At 41.8% G+C, this 18,721-nt stretch overlaps 1 protein-coding gene across 3 annotated transcripts in view; it reads left to right on the forward strand.

Moving 5' to 3' along the window:
- Lk6 (Lk6 kinase) overlaps nucleotides 1-4,588 on the forward strand; it is a 39,144-nt gene extending 34,556 nt beyond the window's left edge. For all 3 annotated transcript variants that reach the window (XM_053791180.2, XM_053791178.2, XM_053791181.2), the window contains 4 exons: nucleotides 71-196; nucleotides 368-465; nucleotides 658-1,478; nucleotides 1,807-4,588. In XM_053791180.2, coding sequence (XP_053647155.1) covers nucleotides 71-196; nucleotides 368-465; nucleotides 658-1,478; nucleotides 1,807-2,029 — 1,268 coding nt within the window. In that variant the 3' untranslated portion in view covers nucleotides 2,030-4,588. The remainder of the gene's footprint in view (nucleotides 1-70; nucleotides 197-367; nucleotides 466-657; nucleotides 1,479-1,806) is intronic.
- The last annotated feature ends 14,133 nt before the right edge of the window (nucleotides 4,589-18,721 follow it).

Raw genomic sequence — 18,721 nt, forward strand, 5'->3', positions numbered from 1 at the left:
TAACTAAAATTAATTGCATAACTAACATTAAGCAATTCACATGGCATGACAATATATATTTTTTTTCCAGGAGATGTTACTAGTGTGTTAAGGGACACCACCAACCTGGAGCAGGTGCGCGAGGAGGCCAAGGAGAGACGTAAGAGGCGAAAGAAGAAGCGTTCAGGGTCCACTCTTGTTGCCAGTGTTTTCAGTGGTAAGTTTGTCCTCCTTTTGCCTTCATTTTTGTTGTCATAAAATGCAGCTTTCTGTGGTCACAACTGTGAAATACAGCCTTCAGTATCTGATTTTGATTAATATAGACTAATAAAATTGACTAACATTGATTAAAATTGGTGGTTTAACATTCCTGATTTTCATCTTGCAGATCTGTACAAGCTTACCGGTGAGGTGTTGGGACAGGGTGCATATGCATCTGTGCAGACATGTGTCAACATCTATACAGACATAGAGTATGCCGTAAAGGTGAGCATATTAATTATATTATGCTAGTAATGTCTGATTGTTCCATCTCCTAGATGCTATATGACCCTTGTAGGTTTAATTCTCATATGTAATGTACTGTTAATGCCATTACATTACACCCTTCATTTGTATGGTCAATTTTAAACAAAAATTTGGGTAGAATTTAATGCATGTACTATATTTTTTTTACAGATCATAGAAAAGGTACCATCACACAGCCGAACGCGAGTCTTCAAAGAGGTAGAGATGTTCCACCACTGCCAGGGACACAAAAATATCATCCAGCTGGTAGAATTCTTTGAAGAGGAGGAAAAGTTCTACCTAGTATTTGAAAAGATCTATGGAGGTCCTCTGTTGTCCCACATTCAGCGGAGGACTCACTTTACCGAGGCTGAGGCATCTATGGTAATCAGAGATCTTGCCTCAGCTTTGGCTTTCCTACACAGCAAGGGTATTGCTCACAGAGACCTGAAGCCTGAGAATATCCTTTGTGTATATCCAGACCAGTTATGCCCAGTAAAGATCTGTGATTTTGATTTGGGGTCAGGTATAAAGTTCAACTCCAACCTGAGCTCTCCACTGGTGACACCACAATTGCTAACACCTGTGGGGTCTGCCGAGTTCATGGCCCCAGAGGTTGTAGAGGGATTCATCAGTGATGACGCTGGGCCCTATGACAAACGATGCGATTTGTGGTCTCTTGGTGTGGTGACTTACATTCTTCTCTGTGGATATCCTCCTTTCTGTGGCAACTGTGGGGAAGACTGTGGATGGGAGAGGGGAGAGGCTTGTCCTCAGTGTCAAGATCTCCTCTTTAACAACATCCAGGAAGGCAGCTATGACTTCCCCAAACCTGAGTGGTCTTCAATCAGTGAGGAGGGAAAGGATCTGATCCGCAAGTTGCTAGTGAAGGATGCATCACAGAGATTATCAGCAGAGATGGTCCTTTCCCACCCCTGGATCAGAAATGGTGGTCCCTCAACCCGCTTAGAGACTCCAAATGTCATCAGGAAGTGAGTACTGATAATAGTTTAAAAACCTTCACCAATTCAGACTCCACCTTTGTGGTGGAGTCTGAGATGACTTCCCTTCCATGAACTAGAATTTTCTTAATTGAAATCCTTAAATATTAGTCATTTGTTAAAATATCAGTAAGTGATTAAGATTGAGGATCAATTTGACCTTTAATTTCTTAACTTAAAAATATCTGGCATCAACAAACCCCTAAATATAGACAAAACCTTGAATAATTGTTACCTTTGTTATATTTAAATATCACCATACACATTTTGGTTTCTTTGTGTGAATATTTTAAACTTAATAAAAAAAATTTATTTCCAGGAACCACAGTGCACAGCAGTTGTCGCTCTTCGCAGAGTCCTGCATGGCGCTGAATAGGGTCTTGCTGCAACACTTCAGTATGAACCAGGATGAGGATTGTGAGAACATGCATGGGGATGATCCACCCTTTGGGTTATCGCCCCCATCTGAGTCACGCCTTGCCCAGCGGCGGCTTCGTTCTCTCAGCCTCAATACTGAGCATCTCCTCACTGCCACCGGCTAACTGGCACCTTTGCCAGTCACTCAGGGTTAGGTGCTACGCCATGGTAATGGCATTGGTGTGGCACCCTTCATTTTTCATTCTTGTTTAGGCTTAGGCTTTACAAGCAATTTAATGCTGCTTAGAATCCTAACAGTGGACAAGGAGTCTGAACAGCAAGGCTTGCTGTAAGCCAATATTATAAGCCTCAGGTTTTTCTACCTTGTAATGTTATAACATATAATGGAGGTTTAGCCAGCTCATTAATGATCAAATATAAAAAAAAAATATAAAATATTTGTTTATTAAGTTTGATATATATGTAGGCACAAAATTAATATATATTTTCATATGGATATGCTTTATTGGTTATTGAATATTGAGTTCAGGACATTAACATCAGTTTTACCTGGATTCTTAAATTTTTTAGTGCCAATGACTAAAACTGTGTGGGCTATAACCAACAAATTAAGTACAAAGATTATTAAAAATCCTTTGAATCTGTCCTGAATGCCACTGTCAAGTAAACTAGGGTTACGAAATGTGCGGCGGTGTGGCTAGCTACCCCATCCGTGGATGGTGTGTGTGGATCGGCAGGGGCAGGCTCCAATAATTCTTTTAGTGTGTAAGTTGAGAACAGACCCAGTTGTAATATTGCTTGGAATAATGTTTCTCTTTGTGTGTGGTGCTTAGTAACTTAAGTTGATAGTAGTAATCCCAGTAAGTGCCTACGCTTTTACAATGTCAGTTGTGACACCAGGTCCCTATTTGTTTGGATAATTTTTCAAAGAGCATTGATTTAAGGTTCAATACAATTAGGTCTACACAAGCCAGAGGGTCGATTCAGGGCAGTTCAGCTTAAAACATTTTCATATGAAGGAAGGCTTCTGAATAAGCTTGTCAGTTCTAGTCGCATTTGAGAATGCACAGAACGCTCTAGTTTTCTCTTTTTGCTAGAGCGCTGTATCAGCTACCAGACTTATTTTGTGGTGAGAGTAGTACATTACACACAGTAGAGGCAGATCACTCTTAATCTTGACAAGTTTGCATAAATGAGGGAAGCCATTGTGATTCTGTTCAAGGTGCCGTATTGCTGCTCGTTCCCACATCTAGGGAATGGATTGTTCCCGAGACATGCCCTCTGGTGTGTCACCCAGTTTCAGGGAGCTTGTGCTGGACCCTAGGAGGGCCACGCAGGCAAGGCACCCAACAAAAGGTTGCCCTATCAAGTGATGTGTGTACCTGCAGTGCCATAGCTTGTGCACACGTTGCCCCGTCCCTCCCGATCCACACACACCTTTCCCATAGAGTTACGTTTTGTTACTGTTTTCTATCTTTTTATACATTGGAATAGGAAATAAAAGTAAGAGTTACTTTTTAAATTTGCCAAAAAAGGTTTTGTTTCCTGTGGGGTAAGATGGCCCCATTTTGATTTTTTCATGTTTGACTTTGTCTTTCTGGTTTTTTACCTTGTTCTTTAAAGGTAATCTTTGAATACTTTTCATTTACAAAGGTAGAAACTGGGTAATTAAAGACAAAGGTTTTTGGGGTGCAAGTAGTCTCTGGTTGTTCTTCCTGCCTTATCCCAATGCCAGCTTGGACAGGCTGATCATATTGAAGTAGTTTTGTAGATCCTGGTATACCCTGTGGTCTGCTGAAATAGTTGCCCAGGGATACTTATTGTCCCAGTGATTGTAGGTGCAGTGGCCAAGTTCAGGTGGAGGAGAAGGCAGGTATACCAATACAGTGGCTGACTTCAACTATCCCCCACAACATTCCTCATCCATCATCGTATCATTTAGCTGCGCGGTCGATCCATTACACTGGTCCATGCTTTTCTCATGCTCCTGTCACATCATGATCTCATTTGTTTAGCCTACCTAGCAGGGCTAGAGATATTCATTTTCTATTTTAATTTATTTGACATTTCATTGATGAATTCCTTTGCTACCTTCATAAAGCCATTAGGGGCCTAATTTCCAAACAACACTAAATTATCTTGTAAATTTGATAGTGAGCACGTGAATTCAGGTAGAAGTCATTTAAGTTACCTAGAGCTTCAGTGGTACTAAGTGTTGTTTGTTAATTACGGATTGGGAGTATAGTCCATGCGATAGCTCAAGGATCGACCATGCTGCTTCATACTTCATCCTTGTCTTCCCATTGTACAGCCTATAAGAGTTAGGCAGTACGAGAGGAGAGAAAAATTGAAAAGTGGCCCCCTTCTGTCTTAACTGTTAATATGAATTTCAAGGGCGATAGAGAGAGATTACTGTTTTAAAAACAGCCTGTATTAGCTAGTCTTGTAAATGTCTGTGAGAGCAGAATCATTTAAGGATATTATTCGCCATATTTGGAATAATTTAAACGAATTTATATATAGACATAATAAATGAAGGTATAGGGAGGTCATGTAACTGGATGTGTTGTACCTGTTTAACAGTGGTACGATCGAAAGTGTTTTAACAAAGTACTACGTAAAAAGAGCCGACATTATCATGTACTGTACCCTGTGTTCGCCGGAACAACTCGATAAACTAGCGGTACCAGGGAAGAGGTGCAAAATAAAAGTTATCTTTTTAATACCATGTTTTAATTTATCCAATCATTTATTGGTTAATTGTAAGTTCTGTAGAGAACTGCAAAGGTGACCTGGAAATGTTGCAAAGCGTTTCAACATTGCCTTAAGCGCTTCATAACCTTATGGGTTTAGTTTTCATGTGTAGTGTGTGCTTAATTAATCTCTTCATGGGGCTTATCTTGACTGGTGAGAGGCTTCTGATTCAAATCAGTAGTACAATCTAACTCGGATCAAACATGATTTTGCCTAATTTCCCCAGGTGTTATATCAACCTCTGTGGGTTTCGTGCTTTCCCATGAATGTGAATGATGGGCTGATAAAATGCTACCTATAAATAATTTAAGTGAGGAAATATGGGTTAGCCAATTCAATAAGTTTAACATTTAACTGTGTTTATGCAATATTCACTTTACCTTAGATATACCTTAACAGGTTTAGGTTTTCTCCTTCCGTAGACTGGCACTGTGCCAGGCTTGTTTGGCGTTTAATTTGTCAACCAGGTTGCTGCTGGCCCAAGTATCCATCGTAACATTTGATCCGGCACCTGGAGGTACTTCAAGTTTGAAGACTACACTTGAACCTGCAGTATTTTCATAAGAAAGAACACCATATATGAACTACCAACCACAGGCATCCTGTGGGTGGCATTATGTGCATAAAATTAGACCCATCACCAGTACACTGTATCCCATTGCTTAGTTTAATATGTTTATTATGCACCCCATACCCATCCTGTGGGCGAAGTAGTTTTACTGTATAATCCTACGGGTTTAGCGCTTCCCCATAAGTAGTTTTACCTTGATAAGCTCGTCATCTGTCACACTTCTTCCTATCGGACCTGAACGCCACATAACCAACCCTTTTAGTGTCGACTTAAATTGCTTCCCCTCTAACTTGTCAGGAGAGGTTCCTTGATGCTGGTGGGAGGCTCTTGATCTAGGGAATTGGATCTGTGCTCCTGTTTCCTGAATTAAGAATGAATGCCTTACATCCCCTCCACCCTTTACAAACGCTATATTATCCCTACGGGTTTAGCGTTCCCCATGATAATCCTCTGTAACCCAACTACAGAAATCGGGCTTCGAACCTTCTCTTAAAGGATCCTCTTGATCCCAGTGAGGATTCTTCATCTGAGGGATGTGATTAGTCCTTCAAAAAAAAAAAAAAAATCCTCATTAGCTGGATGACCCCTACTAGTTGGGCGCCCCCTCCCCCACACCCCACGACTAAATTGAAAGTAAAATCCTGAACTTGGCTCTTCTCTTGATACTGGTGAGGGGCTCTTGATTTACAGACTTGGATCTGTGATCCAGTTCCTCGAATTAAGCCTGAATGCCTTCCACATCCCCCCCCCAGGCGCTGTATAATCCTCCGGGTTTAGCACTTCCCCCTTGACTATAATATTGATACTGGTGAGGGGCTCTTGATCCGAGGAATTGGACCTTGCTTTCACCTACCCTTCAGGTATAACTTGGATCGAACCTGTGGATCCCATTCTCCCAGGAGTTATGACCCCTACGGGTTTAGCACTCCCCATGAATGCAAGAATGTTTCGCGTTTACCGGACGGAGGATCGAGCCTTCATCTTCCTTTGCGCTTTGTGATTTCCACAGGTTTAGTGCCTTAATCAGTAAAATGAGCTTTAGGCCTAGTTCCCCACCTCAACCCACCAGTTTCCCCCCCTTCCCCCTCAGTCCGCCAGGTTTTCCCCAACTTTTATCCCCCAGGTTTTCCCCAACTTTTATCCACCAGGTTTTCCCCCACTTCAATCCACCAGGTTTTTCCCCACTTCAATCCACCAGTTTTCCCACTTCAATCCACCAGGTTTTTCCCCACTTCAATCCACCAGTTTTCCCACTTCAATCCACCAGGTTTTTCCCCACTTCAATCCACCAGTTTTCCCACTTCAATCCACCAGGTTTTTTCCCCACCTCAGTGCACCCGGTACCACTTGGACATCAAAGTTTGTGTATACATCACGAAATGACCCGTATTTTTTTAAGATTTCTCAGTCAGCAAAGCTGTCACTTTTCTCTGCTAATCACTACCCCCGCGCCATCTGTTGATAAAGCGACTCACTAGTGATGCGGGAACTGTTGTGGGACTCTGGCTATGGTAACCTACGAGTTTAGGCAAGATTTGTCAGGAAACAGCTGTATAGCCCTTGTGGCTTAGCGCTTCTTTTTTATTATAATAATAATTGTCAGGAAACAGGACAGTGTTTCCTGACGCGGGTCGCTATATGACACTCGTGGGTTTAGCTCCTCTTTTCATTATAATAATTCTGGAGCGAGTCTTAAAGTTGGTGTTGTCTCCGAGTATCCCAGGTTAATTTGACCCCTATTGGACTTCTCAATTGTCATGTGCAAAATAAAAACAATCTGAGGTTTGCTTCAAGAGGGCCCCATACAAAATTAAATGTCTTTCAAATGTGTATTTTTAATATGAATATCCATCACCTCTCCACTTGCAATGTAAGTCACAGGGCTGTATGACCCGTGTGGGTTTAGTGCTTAGTTTTGATTATAATGTAAGCTTATTCAGGTACAGTTACAAATATAGTTTTGTGAATTATTATTGTGGAAAATACTGTATATATTTTCCAGAAATACAGTAGTTATATGTATATAGATGGTCATAATGTATTGAATAAAAATTGTTATCGAAAATGGGAAGCCTGCGCCTGCGCAGACGAGACTCGCCGTTGTTTTTTGAATTGAGTAACAAACGTTAGTGAATATTGGGAAGAATTTTCATGCTCTAGAGGTAAAATTGGGTTGACACCTCTCAAATAGGAGCCGAAATTGTTGGATGTGCATTCCTGCATAACTTGAGATATCAGGTGACTGGACAAGACAGCTACAGGAACCTCAGATAAGTCTGTTAATATTTTAACTCTGGCCAGTGTTATTTTCATGTATAGACAGTGAGGTTTTTGAGTATGATACACCTTAATCTCCAGTCAAATTGGTGAGTGATATTAAGATATATTCTCCTTCTGTTATGTAAATTGTATGTATATAATCCTTTATTAATTTAATATACAGTCCACAAATTTTTATATTTACCAGAATTCTTGTTGATGCATATTTCATTTGTAATTAATAGGTCTAGAGCAACTTGTGGATATGACAGTTGTAGGTATCGAAGGGGGACATTTTTGCGACCTAGGTGTCCCAAATTCCTACTTGTCTGTAACTCTGATAAATAATAATCTTTGTTATCATTTACTGTTATGTACATAATGAGTTACATTCAGATAAATGCAATTTTCCACAATTATTATGTGAGCAAACTAGCTGCATGAGGAATACAGGACCCCAATAGAAATAAGTCGCTCTGACTTTTTTTTGGGTTATCCCAGGTTCTCTATGTCGTAGGGGTTCTTAAAGGAGATCTGAGGGTTGAAGGTAGACACACTAGTTGGATGGTAACGATATATATTATCAGACTGTGATAATGGGAGATGGAGCCCAGCCTGCCGTGTCACTGCCTAGCTGGATGTTATACGCCGACTGAGGCCGAGGTAGCTCGCCTCACAAGCTGTATCCCGTGACGTCATACAGTCACAGGCCTAAGGGATCTTCTGTATAAACACATCGATGATACTATAATGCTCAGTTAATCTATACAACACATGTAAGGGGATTCAGCAACTATGCTGACATCTACACATATGCTGCTATGTATGATAATCTATGTAACTGTTTGTGTATGCCTGAATAAACTTATTACAGGCAAGTAATTTGGGTGAGATAAGTGGGACTGAGTCACAGTAGGTCACAGGGCCGTAACTCCCTCGATGCCCACTTCTTCACCACTGTCACAGAAAGCTAGACCTGACATTAAATTAAAAATTACAGTATTAAAACCGGCTACTCTGGTAAATTAAAGTTGTAGACCGTATATGATTAGACTTGCTGGGTACAAAAAAGGAATTTGTATTACCACTTACCATTTAATTACTGTAGATGGATCACACCACATCACCTACCTAACACCTAGACCCTACACTGGCCAGGTAGAGATCTAAATGGAAGGACTAATGGTGCACTTCCCTGTGAGAGATGGTCATATCCCTTGTGTTCTGCCATCCACACATAATTTTTGAGATCCCGCAAATTTCCTGGCCCAGTTCTTCAGCAGGGGATATTAACACGGGTTCCTATTACAAATTTGGGCCGAAAACCCCCAATTTGGCCACGAAGCTGGATTATCAGCTGAATTTCCCACGACAACCAGTGCTCGTTAGTTAGTTTAATAAGTTTATTATGCACCCCATACCCATCCTGTGGGCGGTAGTCAAAAGATTACAGAGGTACATAATTGGTCCAGGGACTGGACTCCAAAGTTTTGATAGCTGAGCAAGTTACAGAGGTAATGAACTCACAATTTACAAAGGTAATGAACTCACAATTTACAAAGGTAATGAACTCAATTTACAAAGGTAATGAACTCACAATTTACAAAGGTAATGAACTCCAGGTAGGTCTGGTCACAATCATGACAAGTTACAAAGGGCTCGCAAATTACAAATGGCGTTCCCCTTTCCGGTGTCACTCAGCAGCTGTTCTAGCCCCCCTCACTCGAAATTTCTTGAAAGGGTCAAATCAGCGTCATATTTTATTACACTTGTATTATTCAAATTTACACATGCTGAATTTAGGAAAATCCAAAATTTTCCACAAGTGATATAAATTATAACACATAGCAGCATATGTATAGATTACCTAGGATAGTTTAATATCAGTATTATACACACCATACCCATCCTGTGAGTGGTAGTCAAAATATTACAGAGGTACATAATAGGTACAGGGACTTCCACTTTGTACTGCACATGGGTATTTTCCCTCTACAATCGATATTCAATGTAGTTTTATGTGTCTTATTCAGCTCCCTGAGGAGAACTTATTATGGTTTGGTTATTCTGTGAGGCTATAAGATTTCATCGCACGTACAGTATTATGATTATTTTCATTCGTATTGCATTATTCCATATAAATTCCCTTTGGTAGTTTTATTATAAACCCCTCACCCATCTCACCCATCTTACCCATTTCACCCATCTTACCCATCTCACCCATCTTACCCATCTTACAGAAGGTAATCAAAGAATTATAAACATTGGGCCCAAACATATATGTTTGCTAAGCAACAGCGGAAATGAACAGTAATGAGTTTACAGTCGTGAATTTGGTCATGAAAAATAAAATATGGTTTATTTACAATAGCCAATATTTAGCAAGGTAAGAGCCGTTTTATGTTTTATTCGTCAGGAGACTAGTTTTTATCATTATTATTAATGTTAAGCGCTAAACCCATATGGGTCATATAAATGACCCATATTGCTAAAGTTCAATATATTAGATTAGGTTAAGTAATGCTTATCAGGAAACAGGGAAAGTGTTTCCTGACGCGGGTCTTAACTATATGATGGCCCGCAGCTGGAGCTTTTGGTAATCTGACCAAGGCCTTCTGCTGGGTTATCCCTCCACCCCCTTCAAAAATTACAGTTAGTTATAATTATTCAGTTTTTTTTAATTAAAGTTAAGATGGTTATATAAACTAGACAGTCAAAGGACTCTTCAAGAATGGCTGGTAATATGCCACTGTGGTATATTACCAGCCATTTTATTTTATTAAATGCACCAAAAAAAATCTATTAATTTTTTATACTTCAAAAAAAGTGCCAGTGGCCGGGGCAGCCACAACCACTCCAGAGAGAGTTTTTTTTTTTTTTTAGCGCCGGGAAGGCAAAAAGGTTGGGAAAAATGACACATCGTACACTAATTCTGATCATTTCTGGAGTGGAATCACAGTGAATGGCCTCCACTCCAAAACAACAGATATTAGTGCCAGGAAAAAAGCTCCTTCCTTATGCCACCAGTACCACCAATACGACGACATTCATCTTTTCAAATATACAGGGTCAACAGCCAGCAACGAGCAACAAAATACCTCTCATCCATGGGCTGCTTACAGAGTCAAACGCAATGTTCACGGTTTTCACAGAAGCCCACGTAAAGGATCACCTTGACAATGAAATATGGATCTCGGGCTATAACCTATACAGATGCGACAGAGTGAACAGGCAAAAGGAGGGGGAGGGGGTTGGCCTGTACGTCACAGAGTCACTTATATGCTCGGAACTACTATGCCTCAAATGTTGTAGTTGAAATATTGGCAGCAAAGATTGAGAACCAAAACCTGGTCATTGTGGTTATTTACAAGCCTCCGGATACAACTTTCCAACAATTCCAGGAACAGTTTTTGAAAATTGACCACTGTCTGGAAAATCTTCCAGCTCCTGCCCCCAACATTTTGTTCTTGGGGGATTGCAACCTAAGGCACCTAAAATGGAGGAATATAGCAAATAATGCTGTAGCAGAGATAACCCCAGGAGGCAGCTCAGATGAAAACTCGCACACACACGAGCTTTTAAATCTCTGCACTAAATTCACCTTAAACCAGCAAATAATAGAGCCAACAATATTGGAGAATACACTGGACCTCATCTTCACTAACAATGATCTGATATGAAATATTACCATATCAAAAACAATATACTCAGATCACAACATGATAGAGACTCAGACACGTATGCGCGGGGACCCAGACCAACAAAATGTGATCAGTCACGAGGGAGCAATCACCAAATTCAACTTCAATAACAAAAACATAAGGTGGGACCAAGTAAACCAGGCCCTAAATGATATAAACCGGGAAGATAGCCTAAGCAACATGGACCCAAACCCATGTCTAGAACAAATTAACTCTGTGGCACTCGAGGTATGCTCAAGGCATATTCCTTAAAGGAAAAGGAAGAGAAGATGTAAACTAGAAAGAGACAGGCGCTCGCTATATAGGCGAAGGTAAAGAATAACAGAGCGGCTACAAGAGGCCAATATATCTGTAATACGTAGGGAGGCACTGGTCAGAGTAATAGCAAACATCGAACTAAAGCTAAAGGAATCTTACAGGGGTCAAGAAATGCAGGAAAAACTAAAAGCCATAAATGAAATTGAAAGAAACCCAAAATATTTCCTTTCTTATGCCAAATCAAAGTCAAGAACAACAACCAGTATTGCGCCCCTACTTAGACAAGATGGGTCTTACACAGATGACAGCAAGGAAATGAGTGAGCTACTTAAGTCCCAATATGACTCGGTTTTTAGCGAGCCGCTAGCCAGTCTGAGAGTCGATGACCTAAAGGAATTTTTTATGAGAGGGACACAGAATTTGGAGACTCAAACCTATCTGATATTATCCTGACGCCAAATGACTTCGAAAAGGCGATAAATGACAAGCCCATGCACTCTGCCCCAGGCCCAGACTCATGGAACTCCGTGTTCATCAAGAACTGCAAGAAGCTCCTATCATGTGTTTTTAACATCCTATGGAGAGGGAGCATGGACAGGGGGTCGTCCCACAGCTGCTAAAAACAACAGACATAGCTCCACTCCACAAAGGGGGCAGTAGAGCAATAGCAAAGACCTACAAACCGATAGCGCTAACATCCCATATCATAAAAATCTTTGAAAGGGTTCTAAGTAGCAAGATCGCCACTCATCCATATACTCATCAGTTACCCCAGAGCAACATGGGTTTAGAGCAGGTCACTCCTGCCTGTCCCAACTACTGGACCACTATGACAAGGTCCTGGATGCTCTAGAAGATAAACAAAACGCAGATGTAGTATACACAGACTTTGCAAAAGCCTTTGACAAGCGTGACCATGGTGTAATAACGCACAAAATGCGTGATAAAGGAATAACAGGAAGAGTTGGAAGATGGATCTATAATTTCCTAACAAATAGAACACAAAGAGTAATAGTAAACAGGCGGCTACGGTGAAAAGCTCTGTTCCACAAGGCACAGTACTCGATCCCATCCTGTTCCTCATCCTCATATCTGACATAGACAGAGATGTAAGCCACAGCACCTTGTCTTCCTTTGCAGATGACACCCGAATTTGCATGACAGTGTCCTCCACTGAAAACACTGCAAGACTCCAGGCGGACATCAACCAATATGAAGTTCAATGATAAGAAATTTCAATTACTCAGATATGGAAAACGTGAGGAAATTATAAATAAAATAAAATATATATTTCTTTGCCAAGGTTACAATGTGTGTTTACATATCAGAATATGCCGAGGTATTTCGGAGTATAAAACAAACTCCAACCACACAATAGAACGAAAAACCAATGTAAAAGACCTGGGGGTGATAATGTCAAAGGATCTCACCTTCAAAGACCACAACATAGTATCAATCGCATCTGGAAGAAAAATGACAGGATGGATAATGAGAACCTTCAAACCTAGGGATGCCAAGCCCATGATGGCACTCTTCAAGTCTCTTGTTCTATCTAGACTGGAATATTGCTGCACACTAACAGCACCTTTCAAGGCAGGTAAAATTGTTGACCTAGAAAATGTAGAGAACCTTCATTGCACACATAACTGCAATAAAACACCTCAATTACTGGGAACGCTTGAAGTTCCTCTACCTGTACTCCTTAGAACGCAGGCAGGAGAGATACATGATTATATACACTTGGAAAATCCTAGAAGGATTAGTGCCAAACTTGGATAAGAAAATCACTCCCAATGAAAGCAAAAAACTAGGCAGACGATGCAACATTCCCCCAATGAAAAGCAGGGGTGCTACTAGCACGATAAGAGGCAACACAACAAGTGTGAGGGGCCCTAGACTGTTCAACTGCCTCCCAGCATACATAAGGGGGATTACCAATAGACCCCTGGCTGTCTTCAAGAAGGCGCTGGACAGGTACCTAAAGTCAGTACCTGACCAGCCGGGTTGTGGTTTATACATCGAGTTGCGTGCGGCCAGCAGTAACAACCTGGTTGATCAGGTCCTGATCCACCATGTGGCCTGATCACAGACCTGGCCGCGGGGGCGTTGACCTCCGAAACCCTCTCCAGGTATCCAGGTATACTCAGTATATTATTTTTTTTACCCACAGACCAGTAGGAACACGGGTGTTAATCAACTGCTGTGGGGTCTCATCCTGGGGGGAAAAGAATAATAGAACTCAATGGAAATAAGCCAGATTGGCTTACGTGGGTTATCATGGGTTAATAACCATCCAGATTAATAATCTTACACCTGTGGCTACTATTCACCTAGGTGTTACGCGCCTGTTGTCAATCACATAGTTGGGGAGAAAACCAAAAGAACCCCAATAAGCCACACTGCTTGGCTTTTATGGGTTATCTTGGGTTATCAACCCTCTGAATTAATAATCGGAATGGTCTGCTGTTTTCTCTTCAGTAGTTAAAGTTATACAGTGAAAAATCGAGGATTTTCTATTCATCTTCGTTGTCTTCAGCAGTTTATAGTACATATGAGAAGCAATATCGTTTTCTTTAAAATTGTGTCATAGAAAATGCTCCCAGTATATTTTATTCAAGGGGTAGTTTAAGGATTTTGAAAGAAGTCAACAAAACCACCATTACTACTACTGCTGTTACGTTTACTACTACTACTACTACTACTACTACTACTACTACTACTACTACTACTACTACTACTACTACTACGTTTATTACTACTACTATTACAACTCCACCACTGCCTTATTCCACCGCCCCTTCAGTGTATCCCAATTGTGACTTGACAATGGTTCAGGACGGACCGAAACATCGTCTTATTATTATTATTATAATCAAGGGGGGAGCGCTAAACCCGGAGGATTATACAGCGCCTGGGGGGGGGGATGTGGAAGGCATTCAGGCTTAATTTGGGTAACTGGAGCACAGATCCAATTCCCTAAATCAAGAGCCCCTCACCAACATCAAGGAACCTTCCTTGAGGGGAAACATCGTCATAAAGTTTCTCTAGAAAGTACAAACTTTCAGTAAATTGTACCAAGGAAATCGACATATATAACTGTCAAAATGAATTGGAAATTACAGTATATTATTCCGCAAGGCATAATGTACCGTCGAGTGCGTGTATGCGCTAGGAAGTGTGTATATGTGATGGGAAGTGTGTATATGTGATGGGAAGTGTGTATATGTGATGGGAAGTGTGTATATGTGATGGGAAGTGTATATGTACTCATATTTTAATCCCTCTTGTTACAGATTAAAGAATTTATGTTTTTTTTTAATATAACGAGGAAATGCAGATTTAATAACCATATCGTGTCCACTCACGGGAGGGTCCATGCCACTAGCGAGGGGTTCTGGATCCAATTTCTTGGATCCAGAGCTCCTGAATTGAATCTTTTTGCCCCCATTCCACATTTGCTACATGATCCCTACGATGTTAGCTCTTCTTATCAAATTGTAAATAATAATTAATAATAATAATAATAATAATATAGCAATTGATAATGAATGTATGCCACAAGATGGGTTTCATTATGCAGTAATGAAACCTGTCATACTGAGTAAAGAGGTTTCATTATGATCTTTACAGGCTCATGCCTAACCCCACGGGCGTTGAGAATATCGCCTAGCATGACACAGTGGGTTCAGTAGCTGAGGAAGTTTTTTAAGGGTTTCCTTCCGGCTGAGCTGCGATTGCCGTACTATAAGGACTTCATACACAAATAACCCGCACATAAAAGAGAGAAACTTACGACGACGTTTCGGTCCGACTTGGACCATTCACAAAGTCACACTAACCAGAGGTGGAGCAGGACGGCTATATATAGGCAGGAAGAGGTGGTGGTAGTAATAGTAGTAGTAGTACAAGAGTTGTAAATAATACCGACAAGATGAAATTAAGACACATGCACAACACCCGGGCATCCCCATCATAGACGTTTCGCCATCCAGCCAGCCACTGGATGGCGAAACGTCCACAACAAAGACAACCAGACGCCACACACGTGTCCCAATTTCATCAGTAGTTGTAGTAGTAGTAGTAGAAGAAGAGGTAGTAGTAGTGGTAGTGGTAGAAGTGGGAAATAAGGAGGACGAGCCAGTCAAATACAAAGGAAGGGGAGCACTGCAAGAGAGCTAGAAACCCACAGAGGGAGAGCAAGCGCACAGAGGTGCGTGAAAGGGGAAGTGGTGAAATAAATGAAGAAGGAACAGAAACACGAGGCAGGAGAGAGAGAGACAACCCAGAGGAGAAAAGGAAAAAGGAAAGGGGAAGAGGAAGAAGAAGAAAAAGAAAAAGAAATATTGAGGATTCATGTTAAGTCACGGGTGTTCTGAAGTTTGGAGCATTTTACAATGTAGTGGGAGAGGAAGGCATCTACAGAGACGAAGCCAGGGCTAAGGTTCATACAAGGAAAGTTGTGTATTAGAGAGGATTCAACTAGACGGCGACTGTTCGAGTTGGAAGTAGGGAAGACAGTTTTAGCAGAAGACCAGTCAATAGGATGGCTATGATCTCTGACGTGACAGAAAAGAGCATTGTTAGTGTCGGCAAGCCTAACACTATTTTTGTGCTCCCTAAGTCTGTCAGAAAGAGATCGACCAGTTTCTCCGAAGTATTGAAGAGGACAGGAGGAGCAAGAAATAGAGTAGACACCAGGAACATCTGTAGAGGGAGGAGAGGTGTGAACGAGATTAGTGCGAAGAGTGTTAGTCTGGCGGAAGGTAAGCTTAATGTCTAAGGGACGGAGAGAATTGTTGAGATTAGAAAGACCGGAAATGTAGGGAAGGCAGAGGATAGAAGAGTTCTCATGAGTAGAGAGTTTGGGAGAGAATAAATTGCGTTTAGCACGTGAGAGGGCAGAGTCTATGAAATGGGAAGGGTAGCCAAGACGGGAGAACGAATTATGAAGAGTGGAAATTTCTGCTGGAAGGAACTGAGGATCACAGATGCGGAGGGCACGGAGAAAGAGGGAGATAAGAACACTTTTCTTGACAGGGGAAGCATGATAGGAAAAGTAGTGAATGTACATGCCACTGTGCATAGGTTTACGGTAAACGGAAAAGGAAAAACCTGTAACTGAGCGGTGGACATGGACATCAAGGAAAGGAAGCAAGGAATTAGATTCCCATTCAGCTTTAAACTTAATGGAAGGGGAAAGATTGTTAAGAGCTTCAAGAAAAGGTTGGAAGAGACTGGAGTCATGAGGCCACAGAGCAAAGATGTCATCCACATAGCGGAGCCAGAGTGAAGGTTGCACATCGAGGGTAGGAAGAAGAACAGTCTCGAAGTATTCCATGTAAAGATTAGCAAGGACAGGAGAGAGAGGAGAGCCCATAGCGACACCGAAGGTTTGAGAATAATATTTCCCTTGGAAGGAAAAGGAGTTAGAGTCCACACAGAGGCGGATCAGATCAAGAAAGACATCAGTGGGGATAGGGAGATGAAGAAACCCTTCATGGGCCTTCTCTCTAAGGAAATCAAGGACAACATCAAGAGGGACATTGGTGAAGAGGGACTCAACGTCAAGACTAAGCATCTTACAGGTTGGGAGAGAGCGAACCCGTTCAATGAAGTCTTGAGAGTGACGGAGGTGGGCAGGAGAAAAAGTACCAAGAAAGGGAGTAAGCTTCTCTCTTTTATGTGCGGGTTATTTGTGCATCGTTCCAGTCACGGTATTGTGCCTTTTTGTTATTTATAAAGACTTCAATTTAACAAGACTATGTGTTAAGAGTTCGACCTGGTGACCGTCAGAATCCCGGAGGTCGTCCTTACAGTGTGACTGGACTTTCCTGAGAAATAGAAATAGTGGTTCACCGCCCTAGTTTCTGGTCACGGTAATGGTGGAGTACGACAGGTACCGCTTGTGATCTGTTTTGCACCTTCCTTCAAGCGGGCATCCCTGTAAACTCGGAACTCTTCCACAATGATCTCCACCTGAGGGTCGGGAACTGGGTTGAGTGCTCCCTCCAGCCAGTCGTTAGTGCGCCATCTATTGCGTCGCTCCTGTCTCTTCTCCATCCTCCTGTCGTGGGTAGCCTTGCCCCTTTTGAACCATCTCAGTAAACACTCCATGCCGCGACGGACCTTCCTGGCGGCTGATTTCAGACAGTTAAAGGGTTTTCCATTCTGGAATCCCAAGGAGGAGGTGATACTGTTCTCTGGCTCCTCACCTTCCAAGTCCTCAGCATCGCGACGTGTCGGGTGGTCGTCCTCGGTGACTGAGCGACTGGTAGAGGTCGTCTCTCCCTCCCCAGAGGGATGTTTGCGTCCAAAGGCTCGGCTGAGACGCTGCCACTCCCCGCTGGTGACACGACTGATCGAGTCGAGGTTGTTTTGAGGAAGAGACAAGGGAGGGAGAGACGAAGGAAGGATTAATGAGTGAGGGATAGAGGAGGAGCTGCAAGCTGAGTAACGACCCTCGTGTACCCGGTCTTCTCCAGGACCGCCTCCTGTACCACCCTCGTCGGGGACACAATGTAATGACCTTATTTTGATGGAATTTCCCATCATGTAAATATCAGTTTCGATTCCTCCTACAATAATAATAATATCTTTATTTCTACAAGTACATGTACAAGGTATACAGACCATAGCTGACAGCAATGACATACTACTATATAGAAAGTCTCTTGTTATGCTCAGCATTTCGGGCAAAGTAGGTCAGTGTCCCAGGATGCGACCCACACCAGTCGACTGACACCCAGGTACCTATTTTACTGATGGGGAACATAGACAACAGGTGGAAAGAAACAAGCCTTACAAGGAGAACGAGATAGAGTATATACACCCTGAGGTATATTTCTCTCAGTGCATATACACTACGAGTTTACTTTAATCCCAATTTTAAGGATTAAAGTATTCTTGACCAGTGTAGAAAAGGTCACCTGCAATCTTAATGACCCTCGTGTAGTCGATAGGCTTTAAACCCTATTAACCAACCAATCAAGAGGACTGAATGCTCTGATGAGCTAAGTGTCAATAGGGATGAGTTTCGTCCGCTTCACACCAGAGGGATACGGAACCTTCCTCTTCACCTCCCTATAGACCGCTTCAATCTCTTAAAAATCCACTTCAGCCATATAGTATCCACTTCAGCTACTTAATATCCACTTCAACCACTTAATATCCACTTCAACCACTTAATATCCACTTCAACCACTTAATATCCACTTCAACCACTTAATATCCACTTCAACCACTTAATATCCACTTGAATGCTATATTAACCACCAGCAAAAATAATACTGAGGAAAAAGATCCACAAAAAAAAA

The sequence above is a fragment of the Cherax quadricarinatus genome, chromosome 59 (assembly GCF_038502225.1).
Source record: "Cherax quadricarinatus isolate ZL_2023a chromosome 59, ASM3850222v1, whole genome shotgun sequence".
NCBI lineage: Eukaryota > Metazoa > Arthropoda > Malacostraca > Decapoda > Parastacidae > Cherax > Cherax quadricarinatus.